This window comes from Sporothrix schenckii (genome assembly GCF_000961545.1).
Source record: "Sporothrix schenckii 1099-18 chromosome Unknown Cont44, whole genome shotgun sequence".
NCBI classification, from domain to species: Eukaryota; Fungi; Ascomycota; class Sordariomycetes; order Ophiostomatales; family Ophiostomataceae; genus Sporothrix; species Sporothrix schenckii.
In genome coordinates, this window is record NW_015971145.1 from 3,990,747 (window position 1) to 4,015,999 (window position 25,253).

The 25,253-nt window shown below is 57.0% G+C and overlaps 6 protein-coding genes across 6 annotated transcripts; 2 read left to right on the forward strand and 4 right to left on the reverse strand.

The window, feature by feature from the left end:
• Positions 1–693: 693 nt before the first annotated feature.
• SPSK_08276 (uncharacterized protein) lies at positions 694–6,426 on the reverse strand (the record flags this gene model as incomplete). Its single annotated transcript, XM_016734880.1, has 1 exon — positions 694–6,426. The coding sequence occupies one exon, from the start codon at positions 6,424–6,426 to the stop codon at positions 694–696; it is 5,733 nt and encodes a 1,910-aa protein (XP_016588031.1).
• Positions 6,427–10,841: 4,415 nt separating this feature from the next.
• Positions 10,842–12,669, reverse strand: SPSK_08911 (uncharacterized protein; the record flags this gene model as incomplete). Its single annotated transcript, XM_016735497.1, has 2 exons — positions 10,842–11,758; positions 11,889–12,669. 2 exons carry the CDS (start codon positions 12,667–12,669, stop codon positions 10,842–10,844), a joined length of 1,698 nt encoding a protein of 565 aa, XP_016588032.1.
• Positions 12,670–15,584: 2,915 nt separating this feature from the next.
• Positions 15,585–16,616, forward strand: SPSK_09532 (uncharacterized protein; the record flags this gene model as incomplete). The annotated part of the gene is made up of 2 exons (XM_016736104.1): positions 15,585–16,198; positions 16,283–16,616. 2 exons carry the CDS (start codon positions 15,585–15,587, stop codon positions 16,614–16,616), a joined length of 948 nt encoding a protein of 315 aa, XP_016588033.1.
• An 82-nt stretch (positions 16,617–16,698) lies between these two features.
• Positions 16,699–17,823, forward strand: SPSK_09462 (uncharacterized protein; the record flags this gene model as incomplete). The annotated part of the gene is made up of 2 exons (XM_016736034.1): positions 16,699–16,942; positions 17,012–17,823. The coding sequence occupies 2 exons, from the start codon at positions 16,699–16,701 to the stop codon at positions 17,821–17,823; spliced, it is 1,056 nt and encodes a 351-aa protein (XP_016588034.1).
• A 567-nt stretch (positions 17,824–18,390) lies between these two features.
• SPSK_09112 (mitochondrial GTPase (YlqF)) lies at positions 18,391–19,959 on the reverse strand (the record flags this gene model as incomplete). The annotated part of the gene is made up of 1 exon (XM_016735691.1): positions 18,391–19,959. The coding sequence occupies one exon, from the start codon at positions 19,957–19,959 to the stop codon at positions 18,391–18,393; it is 1,569 nt and encodes a 522-aa protein (XP_016588035.1).
• Positions 19,960–21,127: 1,168 nt separating this feature from the next.
• Positions 21,128–23,540, reverse strand: SPSK_08624 (uncharacterized protein; the record flags this gene model as incomplete). The annotated part of the gene is made up of 2 exons (XM_016735215.1): positions 21,128–23,428; positions 23,490–23,540. The coding sequence occupies 2 exons, from the start codon at positions 23,538–23,540 to the stop codon at positions 21,128–21,130; spliced, it is 2,352 nt and encodes a 783-aa protein (XP_016588036.1).
• Positions 23,541–25,253: the final 1,713 nt, after the last annotated feature.

The following is a 25,253-nucleotide window of genomic DNA, read 5'->3' on the forward strand; positions in this document are numbered from 1 at the left end:
GAAAGGAATCAGTGCGTCTAGTGGATGTAATGTTGACGTCTATTTTATTTTATTGTTTGGTTATCCTAGCGCTGCCTATAGAATTTGATTTGGAAAATATAAATTGATGAATTGTGTGTAACAAAGTGTTTGTGTTGACCGGCAAAAAAAAAAAGAAAAGCGAAAAATTTCTTAATAGAATTTTACGTTTATCGAATTCCTTTTCATCGAACGTGCAATATTATGATAAACCTATTTTATACCACTAGTCAGGGACAACTTCACCTTGCGCCTGTGCCGAATTAACTTGTAGATAATATTATTTCCTGATTTCCTTGTTGCCATGAATCCTAATGTATATATATGTATCCAAAATATTGGTATCTCCTCCATTCCCAGGCCTGTGTTAGCTTCCGGCCTTTAGCTATCGTATACCTGTGACGAATAAAAAGAACACAAAGTACAATATAAGACAAAATAAAGAAACGAAAAGACAGAGAGTGTGTGCAATTGGCTGGAGAGGGAGTCCACCAAAGTAGTCCTTGACAAAAGAAAAAAAAATCAAAAAACCGAAATGACTGATAAATGACCGAAATATCCCAGACTTTGTCCTTCCCAATCCTATTCCAACCCCGATTCCGATCCATTACCTCCTCTTGTATTACCTTTCTCTCCTCTTTCTAGCGCACAATGCTTCAACCAAGACCACCACACCTAGTCGTCTAGCCGAAACATGCGCCGCAGCGACGAGAACTTCTTCTTTCTCTTTTCGGTAAAGTCTATGGCGCTGATGTCGACATCGTGGCCGTTGGGCCCGGGCAAGGGCCAGCTGTCCGACCGGGACGCGCTCGCAGGAGCTCCGGCACGCCGGGCAGCACCGGGGCTGTCCTCACTGTCACCGAGGTCGTCGTCGTCGCTGTCGTCGTTTTGCGGGACAAAGCGCGGCGTGCTGCCACCAGACGCGCCGCCGCCATTGACGACCCGCCGGTTCTGGCTGCCGATGCTGTTACTGCGCACGGCGGCGAGCTCGGCCGTGCTACGCTCGAGCTGTGTGTCGCGGCGGGCTGCACTGTCCACCAAGCCGGCCCGCTGAATCTTGTTTGCGTTGCCGCCGTTGGTGAAGCTGCCTGGAGAGCTGGGCCCGTTGTTCTTCTTACGCCGGAGCACGGACATGATGCCGCTCGACCGACGTGTGGGTGTCACATTGGAGCCCGTGTTGAGGCCCACGGTACCCGTCGTGGTCGGCGAGTACATGGGCGAGGCAGGCGCAATCTGGCCACGGCCAGACCGTGACCGACGCAGAGTCGATGTGCCAAGGTTGTTGTTGGCAGCGTTGCCTGCCAAAGACGACGCGCCGCCCTCAAACCCGTACGAAGGAAGCCCATTCGGAGCAGTCTTGGGACGGGCCTCCAGCTCGTCCTCCTCTTCCTCGAGCTCCTCGGGCAGCAGCGGGCTCAAGGGCATTGACGAACTCGCGGGTCGTGCGCTGGCGCGGCGCATGCTGTTGCCCGTGCGCAGCGTCTTGGGGACGACGTGACCCTTGTCTTTTTGGCCGACCGGATGGCGATCCAGAACGGCCTCGTCCTCGTCACTCGAGTCAACAAATCGGCTGCGGAAGGTGTATGCGCCGCCCGTGCTAACGCTGCGGCGATGGGCCGCCAGGCCTCCGGGAGAGGCTGTGGTCGTAGGACCAAAGATGTCATCGTCGTCGTCACTTGAATCACCGAACCGGCTGTGCGCCGATTTGCCTCCGCTGCCGCCGCCTTGATTCTTGCTGCGTTGAAGCAGCTTGCTGCCGCGCTTCTTGCCAAACGACGCGAAGAACCCGCCGCCCGAGTCGGCCGAGCCTCGTCTCAAGGTAGAGCTGGCCATGGAGCCTGGAGAAGACATACGCTTCATGTCCACAGGCGTAAACCCGGAGCCCAGAGAGCCATCCCGCATGCTTCGTCGGAACTGGGGAGACGACTCAGTCGAGCCTCGCAACGTGGTCGATCCAGTCGGCGAAAGGGACCGGAGCGAGAAGCGGCTGCTGCGGTTGTTGAGGCTGTTGTTGGAGGGAGCCGCGCCCTTCGGATCACTGCGCATGGACATGCGGAATCCGGCCGCACCGGCCGCACCTGCAGCGGCACCTGCACTAAAACCGCCGGTGCTCGCACCGTGGGAGTCGGATCGGGCGCGCTTGAAGCTGCTCTCGCTTGAGTCTGAGCCTCGGCGGCGAAGAGTAGTGGCCAACGCACGGGGTTGGGTCACTGCACCAACAGCCGCTTTAGGCGGGAACGCGGAGGCAGCGCGCTCCTTCTGAGCCGGCGGGTTGGGACGCAGCGAAGACCTGAAGTGCTCCTTGTCCGCACCGGCAGCACTGCCTGCAGTAGCAGCAGAAGCAGCAGCAGTCGTGGCACGGGGGGCGTTGTCACGCATAGACCGGCGGATACGCGTGGCAGCCGCCTTCTGGGGTTGGCTCTCAGCAGGAGCTGGGGCGGCCACGGGCTTTTGGACCGGTGTGAGCTCCTGGATCGCCTTCTTTTCTGCCAAACGCGTCTCGACGGACTTCTTGCGTCTCGGTTTCTTCTCAGCGGCCGACTCATCCTCCAGATCACCTTCATCCGCTGCATCTTGGAGGGCTTCCTTTTCGAGCTGGGCGCGTTTCTCGGTGGTCAGCCCGCGCCAGAAAGCCTTGATCTTCTCCCAATCTTCCTCGTCGCCAGAGCCGATGATACCGTCGCTGTTGCCATGCTTATGAATAGCAGCCGACGTCAAGGCGGCCATGCTAATCGCGGCACCACCAGGGTCAACTGCGGTCGGCGAGGAAGACGCCGCGGGGTCGGTAGGTCCGGCAGATGGCGAATCGCCTGTAAGAGCGGAGGGCGCGGTCTCTTTCGCCAATGGCGAGGGGCCAAGCTGCAGAACCTCCGGCTTGCGCGACGGCGACCCAGCCAGTGCCGACGCAGCAAAGGGACTCTTCACCATGTCGGGCACAATGGGGCTATCGACAACGGCGTCGAGAGACAGGAAGCCGTCGCCTTCAATGTCCGAGAGATCCTCGTAAGCGTCGCTGAAGACCTCGCTGTCGCTGTCATCGTCGTTGACCTTCTCGCTGCGGAGCGACGTTTCTTCGTGTAGCGTTGGCATGTGGGTGGCGAACACGGTGGCGGGCATCTGGGCCGAGTACGAATGGTCGTCATCCTGGGTGATGGGCTCGAATGCATTTTGCCGGATCGGGACTGGAGAGTTGTTGGCTGCAAACGTAGCCTTGGTCGGCGAGCTCTTAGCAGTTCCATCCGAGTCCGTGTCTGTAGGGAACATGCCTGGCACGTCCAAAGGGGCCTGAGCCGGGCTGTTTTTCACAGCCGGCTGGGTGGCCTCCGTCTCCGGTGTGACCGCCGTTGCCGTTTCGTCCTCCTTCGCAATCTCGTCCTCGGCGTCAACCTCCTTCTCCCCCTTCTCCTTCTCCTCATCGTCGCCGTCGTCGTCCTCTATTCCCCGAACCGCGGTCAAGCTCTCTTGGCTGGGATGGGAGATGGAAATAGCAGGTACTGTCTTCTTGGTCGGAGACGAAACGGAAGGAACGACGACAAGTGGATCGGCATCGTTTGCTACAGGGCTAGGAGGAATAATTGGTTCGTCCTCCAGGTTCCCTGGGACAGTGGTGTCCTGTTCCTCATCGAAGCGAAGGACGGGAGAATGCTCTTCGTCAACGTCTTCGTCGTCACCATCAATACTGGCACCGCTATCTGACACATAGCCACTCCCGTCAACGGACGTTACAACTGGCGGAAGCGGCTCCCGATAGCGAGACGTGTTCGCGGTGTTGCGTGTGCTAGTCGACGCAGACGTCGGGCGCTCGGCGGCAGCTCCCGCAGCGGCGCCGGCTCCGGCTGCGGCACCAGCGCCAATAATGAAGCCGATGGCGTGGTCGCTCGAGGTGTGGTGTGTTTCAAGAGGCGCGGCAGTAACCGCAGCCGTAGACGTGGTCGGCGGCGTCTGCGCCGCTCGGTGAGGCGACTGGTTGTCGTTGATTGGGCGCACCAGGGCGCGCTCCTCTTGGTACTGGGATGGTTGCGGCTTATCACGAACACTGCCAAAGGACGGTAGGGCGGGACGGGGCTTCATGACTACATCGTCGCCATTGGCCGCATGGTCCAACTTCTTCTTGTTCCGGCCAATGTTTCCAAACCAAGACCGGCTGCGCGAAGGCGGCTGGTGGGCGGCGTTGCTACTGGGAGGTGCTTCCGCTGCACCCGGCAGGGACGACAAAGCCGGCGAGACGGGTGGTGAGGGCGGCATCGGCGACTGGGTGAGAACGACGGCTTTATCGTCAAAGCTCACGCGGTTGGCTTTCTTGCGGTTCTGGGCGGGCATCTGTAGATCGCCAGGATGTGCGTTGTTGGCATCGGAAGCCGAGTCGGACGGGGATGCATCGCGCGGTGAGCTCGAATGCTTGAGCGCCGACTTGCGCGGCGAGATGGAGCGTGGTGGCGGGGAGTGGCGGCGCACAGCCAGGTTGGTGCTGACAATGGGGGAAAAGTGGGCAGTACGCACGGGGCTGTTGGATCGGGTGCGCTCTGCCTCGCTCGGCTTAGCGGCGGCCGACTGAGCCGCAGCATGCTCTTGCTGCGCTTCAGCATTTGAGCCGTGATGGGGTAGTTGTTTGGCAGGGACACCGTCAAGGCCATCGCGGGCCGAGCTAGAGCCGGCAGCGGCAAGAACAGCGGCGACGGTGGCGAGTTGCGGCTGCGATGTTTGCGCGCTCGTCCGGTGCTGTGTCTCCTCCTCCTCCTCCCGATCTGGCTCTTCACGGACGATGGAAGGGCGCTTTGCGAGAACGGGACGCCCATCCTCTGTCAAGAGCGTACCGTCCAAGCTGCCGTCCTCGGGTGACGACATGCTCTGAATGGTCACAGGGCTTGTGGCCGCTTGGGATGCAGCCAGAGCCGTAAGCGACGAGGCAGATGAGGACGGCGTAGAGGCCGAGGTTGACAGCGCCGGCAGAGGCTGGCCGCCCGCGTCATCGGTATCCTTTTCGCTGGCGGTTGGTTGCAGTGCAGCAGGAGGCTCGAGGGCAGTCGTCGCGATCGGAGGTAGCTCGCGTTCCGGCGGGGGCGATTTGGGGGCTTGGGGTGCTTGTACCGGAACCGTCTGTTGCGGCGCAGGCTCTTGTATGCGTTGCAGTTCAGCACGATTCAAGGGCGCGGCGGTACCGTGCGCTTGTGTCATGGTGCCCTGAGACAAGTGTGAGCCGGCAAGCGAAGCGGCGGCTGTGCCTCGCTGCTGCTTCTTCTTTCGCTGTTGCTGTAGCGGGCGCTCTGCTGCATCGAGGATGGACTGCTCCAACATAAGAAGCTCACCGCGAGGGACCATACGGCGTGAGTTGGCATCGTACACAAGAGTCTGGTCGGACAGTCCAAGATTGGAGCGACCAGTGACACGACTCGTGGACGCCGACCGCCGAGCAGAGCCCGCGGCCGTCTTTTGCTGTGATGACTGTGCTTGTAAGGAACCCCTCTCTGTCGATGCCGACCGGGGAAGCTTCCCGGTAGGGGGCAGGGCCACGGGAGCAGCTGCTGGTGTGGCAGTAGATCTCGTATTTGTCGGGCTTGGAGGTGGTGAGCCAAGTCGTTGCCGGCTGGGATAGGAAAAGTTGTGTAGGGAGCTGCGACTACCTGGCCGTTCTGGCTGGGCGTAGCCGTTGATGTCCATTGCCGTGTCGGACGTGCGAATGTACGATTTATTGCCGACTGCCGCGGAGCCGAACCAGGACGCGCGCGCCCCCTGTTGTTTTTGCGAGGCCAGCTGCAGTGGCTGCTGGACAAGACCAAGGCTGGTGGCGCGCCGGCTCTTCTTTTCTGCTTGTTGCTCCTTCTGCGGTTTTGATATTTGCTGCTTCGCCTGGCTGTCGATAACGTGCTTGGGGATTGTGGGCATGGGCGGCGGGACAGGCACCGACCGGTTCCGGGCTGCCATGGCTGCTGCCGTACCAGCCGCATTCATGGAGAGGCTGCGGTTGCTGTTGACGCTTCCACTAGGCGACGCCGGAGTGGCAGCGGCGAGTGCTGCTGTGCGTGGATTGTGTGGGCTGGGCGACCGGAAGGTGCGCTCAGTCATGGACGACATCGACTTTATCGACGACGAGCTGCCGCGGCGGCGGAGTGTTGGCGCGCCAGTTGGCGACACAACCAAGGCTTCTCTTGTGTCCTTGTTGCCGCCACCGATACCCATCGCACGTTTAATGCTCGGAACCGGGCTGAGTGCACGGCGCGAGCCCTCGGTTGAGACTGAGGCGCTTCGGCGCATGGTGCGCTTGGTCTGGACGGCGCCAACATTGGTAGGGGTAGCAGGGAGGGCGCGTAGGGCGGCGGCGGCGGCGGCAGAGGAGAGGTTGTAGGCCGAGACGGCGGCGGTGGCCGCGCTCGGGTTGACAGAGGAGGCGGTTGGCGGCTGGGAAGACATTGTTCATTGTTAGCAACAAGCCATTGCGCAGAGCGACGCACGCCAATGCTGATGTTGTTGACGGAGTAGACCAAGGATGCCACAAGACGAGGCCGAAAAGAGAAAGGTAAAAAAGCAGACAAAAAAATATAAAATAAAATAAAACAGTGATTGGATTGGACAAAATAAAACAAATGGGAAGCAAGCAAGGGAAGGTAGGCAGGGAGAAATGTGGCGAGGACTTTTCTTGAGCTGAAGAGCTAAGCTTAGGCTAGTGCGTCGGGTCGACAAAACAAGGCCAGACAACGCAAAGCAGGGAGACCCAAGACATCAGAGACACGCAGTGCAGATGAGTGACGAGGCGATCAGTCAGGCTCCTCAGCGATGTGCGACGGACGGCCTTTTTGCGTCTAGGCCACCTCTCTCGTCCTTTTGAATCGGTAGTCTCTGCGGCTAAGCACCCGCGATCTTTTAGGTATTGTTGGTAGGTGGTGGATGGGTTCATGCCCAGTAAGTGCAGCATTAGTCGATTTCTCGACTTGTGGCCGCGTCCAAGAAAACCAGGGCGAGAGAGCGCGCGACGGTCGAGACAAGAGGACGAAACACGCAGCAGAAACGCGCTAGGTTCGCCAGAAGTGGGATATTAAGCAGCCAGATGTCTGGCAGCTTTCTTGGGGCCAATGGACAGGCTTGAACAATGGTATGAAAATAGAAACAGGGCCGGCCTCGTGGGACGTGCCATTTCTTTCGGCATGGCCCTTTCTTCTGGTACAAGGAACGGAGCGAGGAATGGGAGCTACTTCTAGCCGCCTGTTGCTGCACTCGGCAGTCGCAGTGGCAGAGGCGAAGGGGTAGAGGGGATAGAACAAATGGGGTGAAACGGTCACTATGAGAGATAAAAGAAAACATGTCGACATACCGTATACTGCTTCTTGGCCTTTTTGCGCGAGCCGAACATGGCGATGGGATGCGGCCGAGGCCGTCTTCAATCCCCCGGTGGTCGCCGGTTCGACTTTCAACGGTCCGAATGTCAGAAACGCCCTCTGAGTACCGCCGTGGGTTTTGCCTATTACTGTTTGGCTTCGGTCCTCTCTGTCTCCCTCGTCCCCCTTGCCTCTCCGATGTGGATGGTGCTCTAAGCAGCCGTCAACCGTGTTTGTGGCTCGCACAAAGGGCCTCGCGGGTTTGCGGTCAGTCCTTTGTTTCACGCCGATTGTTTCCCACTTTCGGCGTGTTCTAGTATTGCGCGTTTGTCGATTTCCGGATCCTCCGTCGTGTTGCGCGTGGACTTTCGGCGTGTTTGCTGAAGGAGGCCCTTACTGTTGACCATGGGCCTTGCTCTTTGAAAAGTCCGCTTTTAGTTTCTTTCCTGCCTGTCAAACTGAGCTCGTTGGGCGCCGTGGTGAAAATACATTGTCGACAATCGCTTCCCGAATCAATGTGAAAGGAAAGCCAAAGCACGCGTGCCGGTGGATGAAGAGGCGAGATGCACCAGCGTAAAAAGGGGTTGATGGGAGATTGAAGAATGCAAGGAAGGAAGTGAGAAAAGTTGCGCGGGACGGAAGGAAGCAAGGAAGACGTAAGATTCTATTTTTTGCGATGTGCGACCGGGGGAGTGGGCGCAGGTGGGAGCGGGAAAGACTAGAACTACGGGAATGCGCAGCAAGAGCTACAGGGTCGTAGCGAAAGCGACGGAAAACAAGGTGACGACACAGCTTCATCTCGCCAGAAATCGCCAGGAAAGAGCGATAGTGCAAAGTCTCGGCACTGGGGATCAAGCACGAAAGAGGAAGTAGCGAGTGGGTGGAGGGTGTGAGCCAGCATCATTAGGGCAATGCTGGGCAGAAGCTCAGAATACGCAACAGGCGTGAGTGGTCAGAGGCTTTTCGAGCAGAGTCCCATACCCGGTTTCAGCGCCCAAAGCACTGCAGGAGCCAGTTGCAAACCAAGGCACAGGAAAATGGATGTGGGCAGAAGATCTTGGGGCCAGGTGGAGATGAGCAGGCCCGCTAACGACTTTATTTGCAGGGGGTGGAGATCGCTGGAAACAATAAGCCGAGCGTCCTGAAAAAACAAGCGAAGAGAGGCAAGAGCTCAGCTGCGGTGCCTCGTCTCTGGTAGAAGACAAGAATCGGCCGCGTCAATGCTCGGACGATTTCGACGGTATTCTTGGGGGCGGATGATCCTGACGACGATGCAAGAAACATCTCGTCTACAGTCACTGGTCGCCGTCGCCGTCGTCAACCTGGAATTGAAGCTCCGGGACGTCTGACTGTTGGCCCAGTGGGGCAGTGGAGCCAGTTCTCGGCTGCCTCTGGCCATTCAACGCGCCACAAGTTCGCTGCCATTGCTCTACAGAGGGCCTACAATTCCCTACAGGGCATCCTAAACTCAATTCGGCGCCCTCGATGCCATGACTACCCACTACCAAGTAGAGGCCGACAGCGCACTAGCAATGAAGCACTATTTTGGCAGCGGTTAGTAGGGTTCGTGACTTTTTTCACCAGAGTGGCACCTCTCACGGGTACCGGCGCGAGGCACAGCTCCCGCACCAACATTACACAAAGTCCAGCTGTCTTGAGCCTGTCAACCATAGTGACATCGCCTTGGGTAACAGATTGTGTCGGCAGTTGTCCGGCTCCGCGGAACATGCTGCGCCGGCTTTGGCTCACATCTTGCATCGTGCATACGACATGCTATCATTATCTATTACTTGAAGTGCAACTTATGGCCCTTAGTCCCTGAGTGTTTTTAGCCAGACGACCAAGCCAAGCCCGTGGGCTGAATCTCATCGAGATCGCACTCAAACACTCAGTTGAGTAATGTCTCCACTGCTTCGCGGGCCTCCTTCCTTCAAACTGCTCATGATCCCCATAGTTCCAAAGGCAAATACCGAACAGAGGACGGTCTATTGCAATCCTGAGTCTACATTGTATGTCGAGTCGAAATTGTACGTGTTGAAAGGTAACTCGTCGAACATGCCAGTCATCCGTCACTTCTTACATCAGCTAGGTTCGCGGCATATCATCACTGTAACTCAAAATCCAGACTGATAGCTGACGCCAAGCTGACAGGCTGTTTGAACCGACTAGACCACGCAGGGTGTTGCCGTTGTTCCTCACCCTCTTCCTGGGCCACAGACGTATCTCTTATTTCAAGGAGAGCTGGGGCACAGGTTATCGTGTAAACATATGAGGCTTCGCAACATTGCAGTCTGAAGCCTATCTGGATCTTCATATCGATCACACTCTAGATGAGACTTCCCTCCAAGGTTTCGCTCGACATACCCTGATCAACCCCATCATTCACCCATTTTGTTCGTTGTCGTCATTTTGTTCTCTGCTGAGTTTGCCAGGGCACTGAATAGGCCCACTTTTTTGCTGTTCCTGCCTCTTGATTCGGCCTAGTGCGCCTCTGCGTGTTGTCTCAAAACAGTGCCCCACTCTTTCCTAGCCCAACGGAATCAACACACAAAACACTACTGCAAAAACAGGCAACTACGTCATCGCGGCACATCGCCAGTTTCCTTCGTACATTGCAAAAGACAACAAAGGAGGGGTGTCCATCAACGTTTCGTTATGCGATACCAGACACGCATCCAAGACAGAAACAAATGTCCATGATGCATTCATTCCCGCCACTGATTTCAATATAGCCTTTTTCCTATCCATCGCGACAAGTTGTTCGAAACTAACACTCATCAGGGAAAATACGGCCAGGAAGAATTGGGCTTGCTCTCCAGAAAAGCCGCCTCATCTAGTATCTCTTCAACAAGTAGACCTCATTGAGACCCTGATAATCCCAATTGTCTGGAATCGGAGTCGGTAAACAACCATTCTGAGACTTGGCCAGCCAAATATACAATTTTTGACGGTAACATTTGGTGGTGCAAGAAAACAACTGCCTTTTATTGGCCACTGGCTTTGTGAATTAAAACGTTGCCAATATCAGATGTGTGCCTGGCTACCCTAGATGCAGCGACAGACAAGGCTAAGTTTGCCCTACAGACTCGTTGGCCTTAGTCACATCCTCGATAGGTCTAATTGGGACCCAAAGACTAAAGCAAGCCATCGTCCAATACCAAACGATGCCAGCGATGCTAGATATACAATCCCATGCAGATGCCATCAGTGTTTGAATGCTTGCTAATCATGGTGCCGTCCAAAATCAGCACCCAATAAAAATCCAAATTCGGTGCTGAGTGCCAATGACAATCTCAAAAAGTGGTGTTGGGAGGGGGCTGCAAAATATGCTTTGTAAACAATCATGTTGATGGGGTGTTGGATAATGCATATCCACGGTTCAGAATAAGTGGCGTGGGTCGACAATCGGCCAGGAAGGGTGATCCGGGGGCGCGCAATGAATGAGAATAAAGGCCAACCCAAAGTTGTAGCTTACCACATCGTACAACGGCCAACTTCAATGATACTTGGCAACTAGCCTCCAGCTGGTATCGGCTGCATGCCTTCCCCGTCCCGGCCTCTCAAAAGAGGATTGTTCGCGTCGCCAATTCCAAGCCGGAGCTCAGCAACGAAATCATCCGCTTCCCCGGCACCGTCGTCATCGTCATAGTCGTCGTCGTCTTCATAGTCGTCGTCGTCGACAATTCCTTGACCTGTATCGTCTGGAATGTCGTCGTATTGTTGATCGTCATCAAAGCTTTCTTGCAGGGTGCTTGAGCCGGCTGTGGCGGGCGCTGCTTTGGCAGCCTTGCGACCTTTGCGGTTGCGATGTCTAGCCTTCTCTCGGTTCCGCTGCTCGCGTTGCCGCCGCTCCAGTTCGAGTCGCTTCTTGCGCTCTTTCATCTCGAACTCGTAAATCAACCGGGGTTTGTGGCCCGTGATATTCTCGTACTCGCAAAAGGGGCAGATGTAGATTTCAGATTCGGGCGTGGGCCGCATAACGTTCAGTTCTTGTTGGCGGCGTCTCCGATCTCTGGCTTGCTTCCGAAGTTCTTGGCGAATCTTGAAGTTCTCCTCCTTTTCGAGCTGTTGCTTTGACCGGTTGCCATTCGCTTCCTTAGATGCCTTTCCACTCGACGGCGATCCGTTCGGATCCACAGATCCAGCTAAATGAGAACCGGAAGCGTGAGGTGCACCTTGACCGCCGCGGATTCTCCCCTGCTGCTGCCCTTGCTGCCAATTGGCAGAGCTAGGTGGTGTTCGCGAATCAGAGCCAGACCACAAAAGATTTCCTGGCACCTTTGAGGAGCAGGTAAACGTGAACTGGAGAGAACCCTGGGCAGATGCCTCTGTAGCTTGGAATTGTGAGGCCAAATCGGTGCTCTCTCTTGGTCCTTGTCGCTCCGCATTGGCAATCGCGCTGGAAATGATACCAGCATTATTGGTATGTTCTGGGCCTCGCAGTAAATGTTAGCAGCAATACACAAAGCAGGCGCCCGCCCTCAAAACCAATCAAGAGTACCGGGTTGCCCTGGTCTTCTTGGATTGTACAGCTTCCCGTGTCTCCCAGAATGCTCCTACCCGCTGCTATAATAGGATGCCGTTGCGAGCGGCCGTAGCGGCCCCTCCCGGGTCCTGAAATGCCCACTGACGCCGCAACAAAACCGGTCGGTTTGACGTTGGCTAGTAATGGTGGACTCCCAGCTAGGCTGTCGTAGCTGGAGGTTGTCGTCGAGGATTCGGACGCGGTGGATCGAAGGCTCGTGGAGGTATAGCTTCCGGTATGCGATGTGTCACCGGCGGACGGTATCTTTCTCTTTTTGGTATTGCTCGTGTATTCAAAGGAGTCGAATCCGTCGGCAGTTAGTGTTGATGACGGCAAGGTCCAATAGCCCTGTGCGGGTGACATGTGGAGTGCCTGTGAAGACCGCCCGGATCGGTTTCCAGCACGGGATGTGCGCGAAGAGGACGCTGCTTCGTTTTCGCCGCTGCTCCGTCGTGGTCGGGAAGGAAGATCGGCGGCTCGGCCGGGGGCCGACCCTGGTTTTGCATTTGGGCCTGTGGCTGCCGGAACAGCTGTCGCAGCCGTGGTTGTGGGCGTGGATGCAGACGGAGCTGTGATTGTCGGTTTGGCCGTCAGGGTTGCAGCTTTCGCCTGGCCAACAAATATCGGCCTTTCGACAGATGCTGCATCCTGTTTCAAGCTGTACGGATAGTAGAACAGAGGTGCTCCTGGCGTCTGATCCGGAGGATACTTGATTGAGTCGGCGGCATCGGACGACAGGCGCTCACGAAGGCGTCGTTTTGGCAAAGGATGAATCAGTCGGTCTGGGTAGACCGGCGAGGCGGTTTCAGGAGACATTTTGCGGGCTGGTTCTACATTGCGGAACGGTTGAACAACTCTGGTTAGCCAAAGAAGAACAGGAGATGTGCCAGGCAGAGAGATGGAGAAGTGGCCAACGCCAAACAGCCATGCAAAGATCTTCTCGAAGCAAGAAGTCATGCGTCGCCGACAAGGACCGCCAAAACACCGGCGGAACAAAAAGACTGCCAGCAGCCTCGTGCAGGTGCGTAGAAGTGTAATAGTGAACAAATATGGACAAGCAATATCGGTGGGGTGACATATGTACGTAGAGTAAAAAGGTGAAAAAGAGGACGGCCGAAGTCAAAATAGAAAAGTCGGTGGGAGGGGGTAACACATACCCATCACATCGCCTCATGCTCTCTCTCTCTCTCCACAGCTACCACATGTACGTTCCATGCACCCAGCACGTTGAAGTGCGACCGTATCGAATCGAATTTCCAAAAGATGTTGGCAAGTCGAGTCGACGGGGGCGGTCACTTCGTGGTTGTTCTCGATCGTCGTATGTAGGACGTGTCGTTCGGAGCGGTATGGAGCGGCAAAATGGTACGTCAAAGGACCCTAGATTTCTACCCAACGAGATAGTGCGTTAGACTCGGACAACAAACACAAATGGATACAAAGTGTCAAGCCAAAAGTAGCAGCGAGAACCCGAGACTCCCATGCACTCATAGGAGTCGAGGAGCCGTCACTGGAGAGCTCTCACGAAGCCTTTGGCATCACCATTCGAGTCCGTCGGCCAAAATAAAGGGGTGCAGCCCGGATGCCGAAGATACTTGAAAGAACGACAAGGAGAGGATGTGTGGTATGGTAAAGGGACGAGGAGATCCGGGAGGACACAATGGGACGGTGCTAAGGGAGAGAAGCTGATGCAGAGGGCGGAAAAGCGGTCGGTTGGTTGTTCTCGTCACCTACCTCGTCTCGAGATTTTGCTGAAACAGCCCGGTGACAGCGAAATTAGCGGTTGGCACGGCCTCTACGTCGAGGGACGTTGGGACCAAGAAAGAATGAGTGGAGGCCAAATGATATGCAAATTCTGGAGCGACCGGGATTTAGGGAGAAGGCAAACAGAAAACAAACAAGACGTTCTGGTTCCTGAGGTCGAAAATGTTGTAAAACGGCGAGAACTAGAAGGAGCAAAAAGCCGCTGATGTGGCCAGGACTTCAGTCTGATTGCTAATTGCCTGCCACGGACTTTGATAGACGGCCTGGTATCGATCTTCGATTAGTGGTCCGGGCTCCAATTTAGGGGCAAAAAATTACCTAAGCGGGCCCAGGGCACGCTGAACAAGAGCACTACAGAATACAAAATGCACACAAACGTAAAACAATGGGCCGGCAGAGTGGCCTTGTGGCCTTGTGGTTTGCCAATAGAGCAAGCACTGATTGGCCCGGCACAGTGGGGTCCGAATTTGGAAGAGACACAGAAACTGTTTGACTTTGAAATACAGGCCGGCTGGTGCGCTCCTTCTTTAATGAGGCAACGAAGACACGGCCACGATGGCATGACAATTGTCCCGGCCAGGCAAGAACGACCAAGATTCAATAAGAAAAAGGAAAGCGCAAATGGCACTGGACTTCACCACGCGATAGGCCTCGTTTGCCAGTAGACGGCGTCGCAATTCCAGTCGGGAAGGCGCGGTAAGCCTCGGCGAAACTGGATGCTCCTGCCACGGAAGGAACAACAATGCCGGACCGACTTGCAAGTAGACAAAACCAGGCCGAAAGCCAAAGGAACAACGGCAGCAGACATGGTGTCTCCGCGTTCGATTGGGGAAACCGGGCCACGGCTCAATGCAATGCAACAAAGCAAAGCGTCAACACTGCGATCAAGAACACGACGGATTACCTCTCCGAGTCTGGTGCGGGGGTTGACCAAAAGAGCGTGTTGGCGAGTGTCGGCAGCGGAAGCGGCATTACATAAGTATATTTTGGCTTACGTCCGCGCGAAAAGGTACAAAGATACTTTCGGCAGGTATCATCACAAGCACTGGACGGCACTGGTCCCCTCAATGGCTTTTTCTTCTTGCGCGACGCACCTGCGAGTCCCACTTTTCCATCGCTCGCCCCTGCCCCGAAGCGCCGCCAGCTGGGGTTGCTCCTTCTGAGCCTGCCGACGCTACTTCACAATGCTAGGCGTTGCCGCGTGTTTCGTGGTACCAGCGCTCAAAGAAAATTAGTAGCCTTTTTTTTCCACCCACTCGCTGGTGTGCTCTCGGCCGTCCCCTGCCTCTGCGTCGCTCGTCCTTCTCGCTCGCTCTTTCTTTTCTCTCCTCCTCGTTCCTGCCCTTCCCCGTCAGTCACCTGTCCTACTTCTCCCCGCTCGTTTTCTCCTTCGTCCTCGACCTCTCTCGTTACTTCTTCACCAGCTTCACCTCTCAATTCGACGTTGCCTTCGACCTGCAGTCGCTTCAGCCTCCCCGTGCAGCTAGCCTCCCGAGCCATGTTTCGCAGTCGCTCCGTGTCTCTCGCCTCGTCTCTTGCCTCGCGACTGTGATCCAGGCACCCCCTCTCCAGCGCCGACCTCCCTGAAGTAGCCTCTTGTCTTTGCCTCGCAGCTCGAAACACCTTTGGCTGTCTCCTATCTCGACTCTCTCCTTCTTCCTTCTTCCTTATTCGTAGCACAAAGTCAGTTGCTGTTGCGGCGCAGAATCGAATCAATCGCGCTCCGGGCGCCACTAGAAACAACCAACTCGTTCCTCGATTGCCTTACTCCTTCCACGACAGCTCCGGCCCTGCTTCCCTCCATCCGACAACAGAGATACGCATTGGTTTCTTCTTAGCCTCCCATACGCGACTGTGCCATTCATTCCGTTCGCGTTCCCTATTTATCCCCGTCCTTCACCCTTCCCCCTCCTCCTCTTCTCACACTCTCCCTCCACTCTCTTTTCGCTTGTTGGCCGCGGTTGCGAGTAATGGCTGGAACTGATCCCCGTCGCTCTTCTCGCGCTCGCACAAACCAACCCGTATCTCGACCATCCTCTACCACATCCAGCGTTTCTGGCCGCATTGAACGCCACCCCAAGCATTTCGTCAAAACCGGCTCGCCGCAGAAATCCGCGTCGTCTGCATCGCTCGCGTCCGAGCCGCCCGACGACACCGCAGGCACTGACGACAATACTCCGCCGCCACCTACACGCAGCCGACGCGCCGCGCACTCCAACGTCATCAAGGACGACGACCAGGACCAGTCGTCTGTGGTTGTCAGCGAGATTGAAATGACCAACGACGGGGACGACTTCCAGGAGGACGACGAGGCGGTCCGCTGTATATGCGGCTCCGAGGACTACCCGGGTCCGCCGGCCGCCGAGGACGTTGAGCAGGCGGCCAAGGATGGCTACGACATCGAGGCTATCTTCCCGGCCGTCGTGACCGACGACCTAGCCGGTTTCTTTGTCCAATGCGACATTTGCAAGGTCTGGCAGCACGGCGCCTGCGTCGGTCTCGTTAACGACGCGAGCCTACCCGAAGAGTACTATTGCGAGGAGTGCAGAAAAGACCTGCACAAGATCTTTCCTGGCCCCAACAGGTGTGTTTTTCTTTGTTGTGCCGCCCTTCTCGTGCTTCCTTCCTTGTACGCGTTCTCCTGCTAATGATTTCTTCTTCCGTTAAGCCACCGCTGTTCAATCTACCTCGCCCTCAATCGCCGACGCTCGCGTACGGGCTCATTCAACAAAAACCGCGATCGCTCGCCGCAACACCGCGACAGGAGCAAAGACAGCAAAGATGGAGACAGAGAAACTGGGCCTGATGGGGTGCGGGAGTCCAAGAGTGCGCGGGCGTCGGCTGCGGCGGCCAAGCGTCGCTCGACGATGAACAGCAGGGACGCGGCGTACGACGAGGAACAATTGCTCATTGCCCTTGCTGCCAGCAGAGAAGATGCGAGCGATCCTGCAGACCCCACTCCCAGACGGCCAAAGCGCAGTCGAAGCGACAGCGAAGAGTAAGCAGATCGTCACCTTGAAACAATGCATCGACAGCCACGAAGAAAACATATGCTGACGCCATTTCGTAAATAGGAAAGCGGACATGACGAAGCGACAACGCACAAGCTCCCGGTCCGTATCCCCCGCAGGCGACAAGCTAGCAATGGACGACGATTCGGACGACGCCATGGCCACACGCAACGGGTCGTCCAAAAAGGCATCTCGCAGTGCAGCGCTCGCACGGTCACAGGCACAGCGCGAGCGGGCCGAGAAGGAAGAAAAGGAACGGCAGCGCGCCGAGGCCGCTAGCAAACGCAACGGACGCGCAGAGCGTCGCAGGGTCGACGGTAAGGACACGACAAAGGGTAGATAGCCTTGTGCAAGTAGTGAAGGGCACGCCGCTAACTCGGAAACAGATTCCGATCCGTCAGATGAAGCGCCATTAGCAACAACGCGTGCGACGGCCGCAACGCGGACATCGTCTGCCCCCGCCCCTCCCACAGCCACACCAGCAACAGCTTCGGCGAGTGGAAATACGTCCACAACACCGACCAATGCCCCCTCACTGTCCGCCACGCTGGCGCCTGCCACCGCGCCGCGCTCAGTGCCACCTCGACCCTCCCAGCCGTCACCTGAAACGCCACCACCGACCTCCGCACCTGCCATGGCACAGTCCAAGTCCAAGGGCGGCCGGCCGACGCACAAGAAGAAGGGCCGCAACCAATACACCAAGGAGCGGGACGCACGCGAGGAGCTCAACTCGATGACCCGGTCACGTTCTAGGGACGTGCCAGACAACGGGCAGAGCAAGCCGGGCTCGAGCAGCGGCAGTGGCTCGCACAGCAACCAGAACAACAAGTCCGGGTCGCGCTCCAAGGGCGGCGGCGGCAGCAACAGTCGTGTCAGCCTCAACGAGATGCGGCGACGCGTCTCGGCCATGTCGGACTTTATTGGCAAGACGCAGATTGACATTGCCAGCGGCGAGTACCTGGCGTCGGCAGTGGCCACACCAGACGGCGGCAAGGCCGGCAGTGTCCATGCAGCGACGGATCCGAACAGCGCAGCGACAACACCGTCGTCCACCTCGGCATCACAGCAGCCAGCCACCAGCAACGGCGTGTCGTTGGATGTTGCGCACGAGAAGGACTTTAAGAAGCTCCCGCTATTGGAGATGATGGACACGCTCACTCGGAACATCATTCACTGGCAGAACCAGTACGGAAATTGAATGGAACGCGTGTCTTTGGTCTTTTGCAATTTCCGGGTCTAGTCCACTCGCTTGTCGCGGTTCGCGACTGGTTATCGTATTGGCGGCGTTTTACATTCAAGCAGTATGGCCTTCTGAGAATACCCAGGGCGGGAGGCTTCCTCTGTGTCAGTCTTCTTTCGTTCCCTTCCGCATTTGCCTCTTGTTTTTCTTTTCATTTTATACTCTTATGAGTGCAGTACTCTCCTTCTCCCGATATGGAGACACAGGACTACACGGCGTTCTTCTCATTTCTTTTGTTTTATCTTATTTCATTTGGATGATGTTGGCCCATGACATTGGAGCCGCCATTCAGGATTCTGGCGTTTGGGTTGTATGGACAGGTTTTCTGCCACTGTGTACGTTTATGTGTGAGATATAAAATATCAAGACGCTCATTACTGCTTCGAATTCGAGTCACTATATATCCTGTATAGATCCTGAACAAATGGTACCGTAGATGGTCGACATGCGCAGTCGAGTGTGAGTGTATATATATATATACGTATGTATGTACATGAGATGAGATGAGAACAGAGGTCGAGCTGTTCAGGCAGCCGACACGCCGCCGTCGCCCCGGGTGCCTGTGCCCGTAGTGGCGCTTGCTGCGTCGCCGTTGTGCCGTGCCGCCGACCGCGCCTTCCGCCGCTCTTTTTCGTGCTTCCGCGCCTGGTTCATCGACAGCGGCGGTCCCTGCCGTGCCAACTCCTGCGCCGCCGCCAGGGACGCCGCGTCCAGGTCGTCCAGACAAAATGCGCCCAGCTTGCCCCGCCGCCACGCCGTCACGAAATGCTGCGCAGCCGCCTCGTGCGAGGGCACGCCGCCGCGGCCCAGCTTGCCGATGCGCCGCGCCACCGTGTCCAGCAGCGCCAGCACGTCGTCGGTGGGCGCGTCCATGCGGAAGAGCGTCGTATACAGCGCAGGGTTGCGCTTGTTCAGCTGGAAGAGCAGGTAGTCGGCGAGGGCGACGGGCGGCACCAGGCCCTCGCGCACGCAGCCCACGAGCGCCAGCTTCAGCATGGCCTCGGGGTCGGCGACGTACGGCACAAAGACACCCGGGGTGTCCATGACCAGCACGCCGCCGCCGTTGCCGCGCAGTGCCGGGTCGGACTCGGCGGCGTCGTCCAGCACGCGGACGGGCGTGCCGAGCTTGCGGGTGACGCCCGGTTGGGCGCCCGTGGCGGCGGCCTTGGAGCGGCGGTTGGCATCGACCATGCCGCGGGCGCGCAGGCGGTTGAGCAACGTGGACTTGCCGGCGTTGGGCATGCCGACGACGAGGGCGCGCAGGCCCGTCAGGGACTGCTCGCCATGGCGCTTGGCGGCTGCGCGCACGGCGGCGACGAGCTTGGAGGCCTCGCGGCGGCTCGTCTTGGCCGAGACGGCATCTTTAGTGTCCTTGCTGGTGTCGGAGCCCATGAACAAGACGGCATCCGCGTCACGCCCGTGGAACGCGGCCAGGCGACGAAGATCGGCATGTGAGGGTGAGAGCGAGTCCGAGGCCTGCTTGCCGTCAACGACAAGGTCACGCTTCGTATACACAACGATGCGTGTGCGCTCCGTCGTGGCGGACGGCAGAGGCGCACGCCCAGCGGAGCGCACAGGACCAGACAGCCCCGGCAAGCTCGTGCTGTTGACGCCCGTGCCGCCACCATTGCCTCCACCACTGCCTGCACCCTCGGTGTCGGTAAAGACGCCCGTGCCCATCAACGACGACTCGAGCAGCGGGTTCCAGGCTGTCAAGGGCACACGCATGTCGCGGCACTCAATGACAAGACCGACCGTGGCGAGCACGCGTCGCATGTTGTCGAGCGCGGCGCGGTGGTGGCCAATAAAATAGGAGCGCGGCACGCCCGTTGAGGGCTCGTAGACGGTGCGCGGTTTGAAGTCCGGGAAAGCGGACGACGATGCTCGTGCTGGAGGTTCGTCTGTCTGCGCCGATTTGGCCTCATCTTTGGTTCGCCGTGGCCCGGCAGCAGCTGAAAAGGCCCGTCGCAACGGCCGGGTGGCAGAGTCGCATCTACGCATTCTGACGGCACCAAACACGCATTCCCCTCGCGTGCAGGCTTCCCTTGCTGCGGCAAAGCCTGCCGCCGTCGGTATTCGTAAGGAAGTCGTCATCGTGGAATGTGTGTGGATGTGTGTGATATCTTCCCTTCCCAGCCAGCACTGTCCAAAACATGCAGTGGATCTGGCCTTATGCCACCACTGCACCACGACAGGTGGGCCCAGATCGAGTAAAGTATTTAACGAAGCCGTTCAATCGAATACCTTGAGCGCAAATTCGTATATGCCGGCGTCCGCAACTGTTCCTCCAACTGGTGTCGTAAAGCTGTGACGAATTGAATTGAGGGTATATAAGGTGTGTACTTGGGCTCTCCCACTGTAGCACAGCGCTATGAGCGGTCCGCGAGGCACTAAAAATTTTCTGCCAGAGAAGGCTCCAAAGGGCACGTGCCACTTAGGCGAATGCGCAGCCTCGTCTCAACTAACAGTCAATTTTGTAAGTCTTTCACATCTACGAGTCCTTGTTCTACTGCGTAGACTTTACGCACGGTGAATCCAGATTTTTTGTAACTTTTTTTTTGTAATTTCCTTTCAAAAAGGGTGGTCTGGTCTAAATACATTAACTATTACTATGCGAAGCGAATACGCCTCCGCCAGGGGGTGTCTTTGTTAGGGCAAAGTTGTTCAAAAATCGCATCGTTTCAACGATTGGTTGGAGAGGAAATCACCAGCCAGTTTTCTGTTTTCCCAAGACCAGATCTTTGATGACACAATCCATCCCTCCAAACAATGCATCAAGTGAAGAGAAGAGACAAAGGGCCATACAGAAGATTGGGAAAAGAAGATGAACGAGGCAGCAATATTTGGAAGAGAAATGCGACGAGAACATGGTGAAATAATAGTGAAAGAATAGTGAAATATAAAAGCCCAAGACCACCTTGTTTATATAAATGCCGTTCGTAAAGGATCGTAAGAAAGGAAATGATTTGAGAGGATTTTGTAATGCTTTGGTTCACATCCCATGTTATGGCCTGTCGAAAAAAACACAACCAAAGTATGATCACCGAAAAGCATACATACAGACAATGAAGGAAACACAAAATAAAACAGGAATGACGAAAATCAAGACGATATTTTTGGTTCAGTGAGGAAGGGAACAAAGGTGGTATTAATTGTACACGCAATGTAGTCTAGTACATTTCTGACGATGAAGAAAAGAAAGGGGTGGGGAAAGTACAAGAAAATAAGGAAACATAAAGAAAGGTCAGGCAGCTTCTGTCATTTACAGAAGAGCCACAAGAGCCATGACGGCAGCACCGGCCAGACAGTAGGCCTGGGTACGGCCACCGGCGTTGACAGTGACAATGCCCGACGGGTTCGGCTTGACGCTACCAGTGCCCGTGGGGGACGCGGAGCCGCCACCATTGGTCGGGTAAGGAGGAGCGGTATTACCGGAACCAGTGCCGGTGGGCTTGTTGTTGCCGGCGGGCTGCGACTCGGCGGGCTGACCGCCAGCAGGCTTGCTGGTGGCAGCACCAGCACCAGGCGAGACGGTCACGGTTGTCACTGGGACCTGAACGCCAACGGAGCCCGAAGGAACGCCAGTGGGCTTGGCAGAGGCCTGGGTCTCGGTGACAGGGCAGACGGTGGTCGACACCGGGATGACAATGGTCGTAAGGTGGGTAGAGTGAGCTGGGCAGTTGGTCACAGTGGCGGCGCAGTCAATGACGGTCGAGGTCGTGGTCGAGTAGATGGTCGACGTGGTGAGCTGGCCAGCCGGCGAGGAAGCACCAGTGGGGCCGGCGGGGGACTTGGTCGCGCTGCCCTCAGTCTCGGTGACAGGGCAGACAGTGGTGGACACGGCAATGACAACAGTCGTCAGGCGCGTGGAGTGAGCCGGGCAGTTGGTCACAGTAGCGGCACAATCAGTAACGGTCGAGGTCGTGGTCGAGAAGATGGTCGACGTAGTGAGCTGAACAGAGGACGAAGAAACAGGGCTAGCGCTCGAGGAGTGGACGGGGCCAACGCCGGACGAGGCACCACTAGGGCCAGAGCTGGCAGGGCCAGAGGGCGCAGAGCTAGGAGCAGAGACGGAAGCCGAGCCGCTGGGAGCGGAGCTAGGAGCAGAGCTGGGAGCAGCAGACACGGAAGCCGAACCGCTGGGAGCGGAGCTAGGAGCAGAGCTGGGAGCAGCAGACACGGAAGCCGAACCGCTGGGAGCGGAGCTAGGAGCAGAGACGGAAGCAGAGCCACTGGGACCAGAGCTAGGAGCAGAGACCGAAGAGGAAGCAGAGCCGCTGGGGCCAGAGCTGGGGGCAGAGCTGGGAGCAGAGCTAGGGGCAGAGACGGCAGAGACCGATGAGGAAGCAGAGCCCGAGGGGCCAGAGCTGGGAGCAGAGCTGGGGGCGGAGGCCGAAGAGGAAGCAGAGCCCGAGGGACCAGAGCTAGGAGCAGAGTTAGGGGCAGACGACGGGCCATTGGACGGGGCCGACGAGGGGGCAGAGCTGGGAGCGGAGCTGGGAGCCGACGAAGGGCCGTTAGACGGCGCCGACGAGGGAGCAGAGCTAGGGGCGCCGCTGCTCTCCGACTCGCAGGGAGCGGAGCTAGAAGCAGAACCCGAAGGGCCCGAAGAGGGAGCGCTGGACGGGGCCGAGCTAGGGGCCGAGCTGGGGGCCGAGCTAGGACCGTTCGAGGGAGCCGACGAGGGAGCGGAGCTGGGGGCGCCGCTGCTCTCCGACTCGCAGGGCACAGAGCTAGAGGCGGAGCCAGACGGGCCCGAAGGAGCGCTGGACGGGGCCGAGCTAGGACCGTTCGAGGGAGCCGACGACGGGGCGGAGCTGGGGGCAGAGCTGGGAGCCGACGAAGGGCCGTTAGACGGCGCCGACGAGGGAGCAGAGCTAGGGGCGCCACTGCTCTCCGACTCGCAGGGAGCGGAGCTAGAAGCAGAAGCCGAAGGGCTCAAAGAGGGAGCACTGGACGGGGCCGAGCTGGGAGCCGAGCTGGGAGCAGACGAGGGACCGTTAGAAGGTGCCGACGAAGGGGCAGAGCTAGGGGCAGACGACGGCGAGCTGCTGGAGGTGGTCGAGCAGCCGAAGGAGATAGTCGAGATGCTGATGCTGCACGTGGTGTGGGGCTTCCGGACCTGCGAGGGGTAGACGACCGTGCAGGCCTTGGCACCGCCGCACTTGTCGTTCTTAATCACGGAGCCCTTGCTGGAGCAGGCGTTGGTCTGCTTGCAGGTGGAGCCGTCGGGCATGCGGTAGTGGAACTCGAGGTCGCAGTCGAACTCGGTGGTGATGTGGAACTCGGTCACGGAGAAGCCTTCAATGGAACGGCTGTTCTCGCAGTCGAACGACGGGCTCTTGGACGGCTCGGAGTGGCAAGTACCGCCGATGTAGTTGGAGCCGGTGCGGCGGTCGACCCGAGAGCGGCCGCGGTTGCCCGACTTGCAGGTGAAGCCGCTCCAGTTGAAGTCATTGTAGTTGGAGAATTCACCGTAGCCAAGGTCGCCGAAGTGGAAACCGCCGCGCTGATGCGGCGTACACCTGTCCGGGCAGTCCTTGGGGTTGAAGGGGAAGAGGTTCTAAGATGCTGTTAGTTTAGTGTTTTATTGACAATCAAGGGAAGAGTGACCGTTAACGTACGTTGGTTGCGACCACGCCGGCGGCGAGGGAGAGAACGGTGGCGGCCTTCATATTGACTGCCGAAAAGAGATAGTTGATTGGTGATTATAAGAACAACGGAGGCAAGATATAAAAAATAGTTGAATGGATGAATGGATAGCGAGTGTGGGTGGACTGATCGAGATCGAGAACCGAAATAGGAAAATATGAAAACGAGAGGTGGAAGCAAAGAAGCGAATGACTTTGACAACCAAGAAGAGAATGAAAAATAGGGAAGAAAAGAAGCCGAGATCGAACACCAATGCTTTTCTGGCGGTAGCACGAGGGGATGAAGAGGGAAGGAAGAGAAGAAAGAGAAGTCATGAGTGCCGGGGGAACAGGATTCATATACTCCATCGGCATGGAGCAAAGGAGGGTAGGGGGAAGGGAAGCGGGAAGATGGGGTGGAGAGGCGGAGGGCTACCAGAACAGGGCATCGTGGACGGTGCACACAAAGAGGGCCGATGTTGACTAGACAAAGCGTGTGTAAGTGGGTGTAAGTGAAGACGGGGTGGGTCTGGAGGTCGTTACGGCGATTGTGGTGCGCGACAGGGGAGGGGGGTGTGAAAAGAGAAGAGTCAGTTGAGATGGTCAACATGGATGCGGCCCACCACAGAGCAGTTGAACAGGGGGGTGTCTACTGGTCGTTCGCAGAAAGCGACTCCGTCGAAGCTGTCTAGGCGACAAGGATGTAGCATTCTGGCCCACGGTGCCGGAGCGTTCAGAACGGAGATCAAGGGCAAGCGGTGGAAGAACAGCAGCACAACAAAATAAAAAATAAAAAGGCACTGTCGACGGTGGATGGAATGAAGACGACAACCAGAAAGAAGTCACAACGACTTCGAATTCAAAGAACAGCCTTCCCAGGCGCTCTTTGACCCCCAGTGTTAGCCCGGCCGGAATAGTCACGGTACCTGCTTTGGGCACATACGAGTCGAGAACTGGTCCGTCTTGATCTCTTTGGGTCTTTCACGGAATGACCGTTTTCTTTGTTAGGCAGTCGGCCGTCTTGACGGAATGCGGCCAGGGCGTGGCCCAAGCATGAACAATTGCTCTGTTGCACAAAAGCCGTATTCTTTGATAGAAAAGCTGGGCTGCACTGCCATGCAACATCAGACTCGCACCATGCCGTCTCGTGTTGGCTTGTGCCTCTCGGAATGTGCTGCTGTCCGGATTGGTCACAAAGGACGACGTTGGTGACAGATGCATGGAAGGTACACATGAAAGAACTTTGACAAATAACAATTCTGAAAGGATACAAGATCAACAAAAGAAAAGAAAAAAATGACAGCGAAAGTCGGCATGTTGCAGCTCAGCTCGGCAGCGGTGCTGCAGGCAAGGAGCGGGCAGGAGGCCTTTCTTGGATGTTGAAGTGCCACGAGATGCATCGTGGCATTCGGATCGGACTGGATCGACCAGGTAGCGGTGAGGGATCCAGCAGCAGCAGATGCGTTGTGAGCTGAACTGGTCTGCAGGTTTGCAAGACATCATCAAGGACATCACCAACGTTGCTATCAGTCGCCGGCCAGGTTCTGCACGACACGCTTAGCCAGCAAATGTAGCCAAAACTGCTCCAAGTAGGTGCATATTTCCGTAGCCAAGTCAAGACAGTCGAAGCGCCCCTAAGAGTAAGACAGCATATTGCCAAATGGTGTCAACTCACCTGCCAGCGCATCGCGTCAACAGCGTCAGTGGAGATTTTGTTTCTTCGAGTTCTACCTTGTTTTTGCGTGCATATTATGTCCG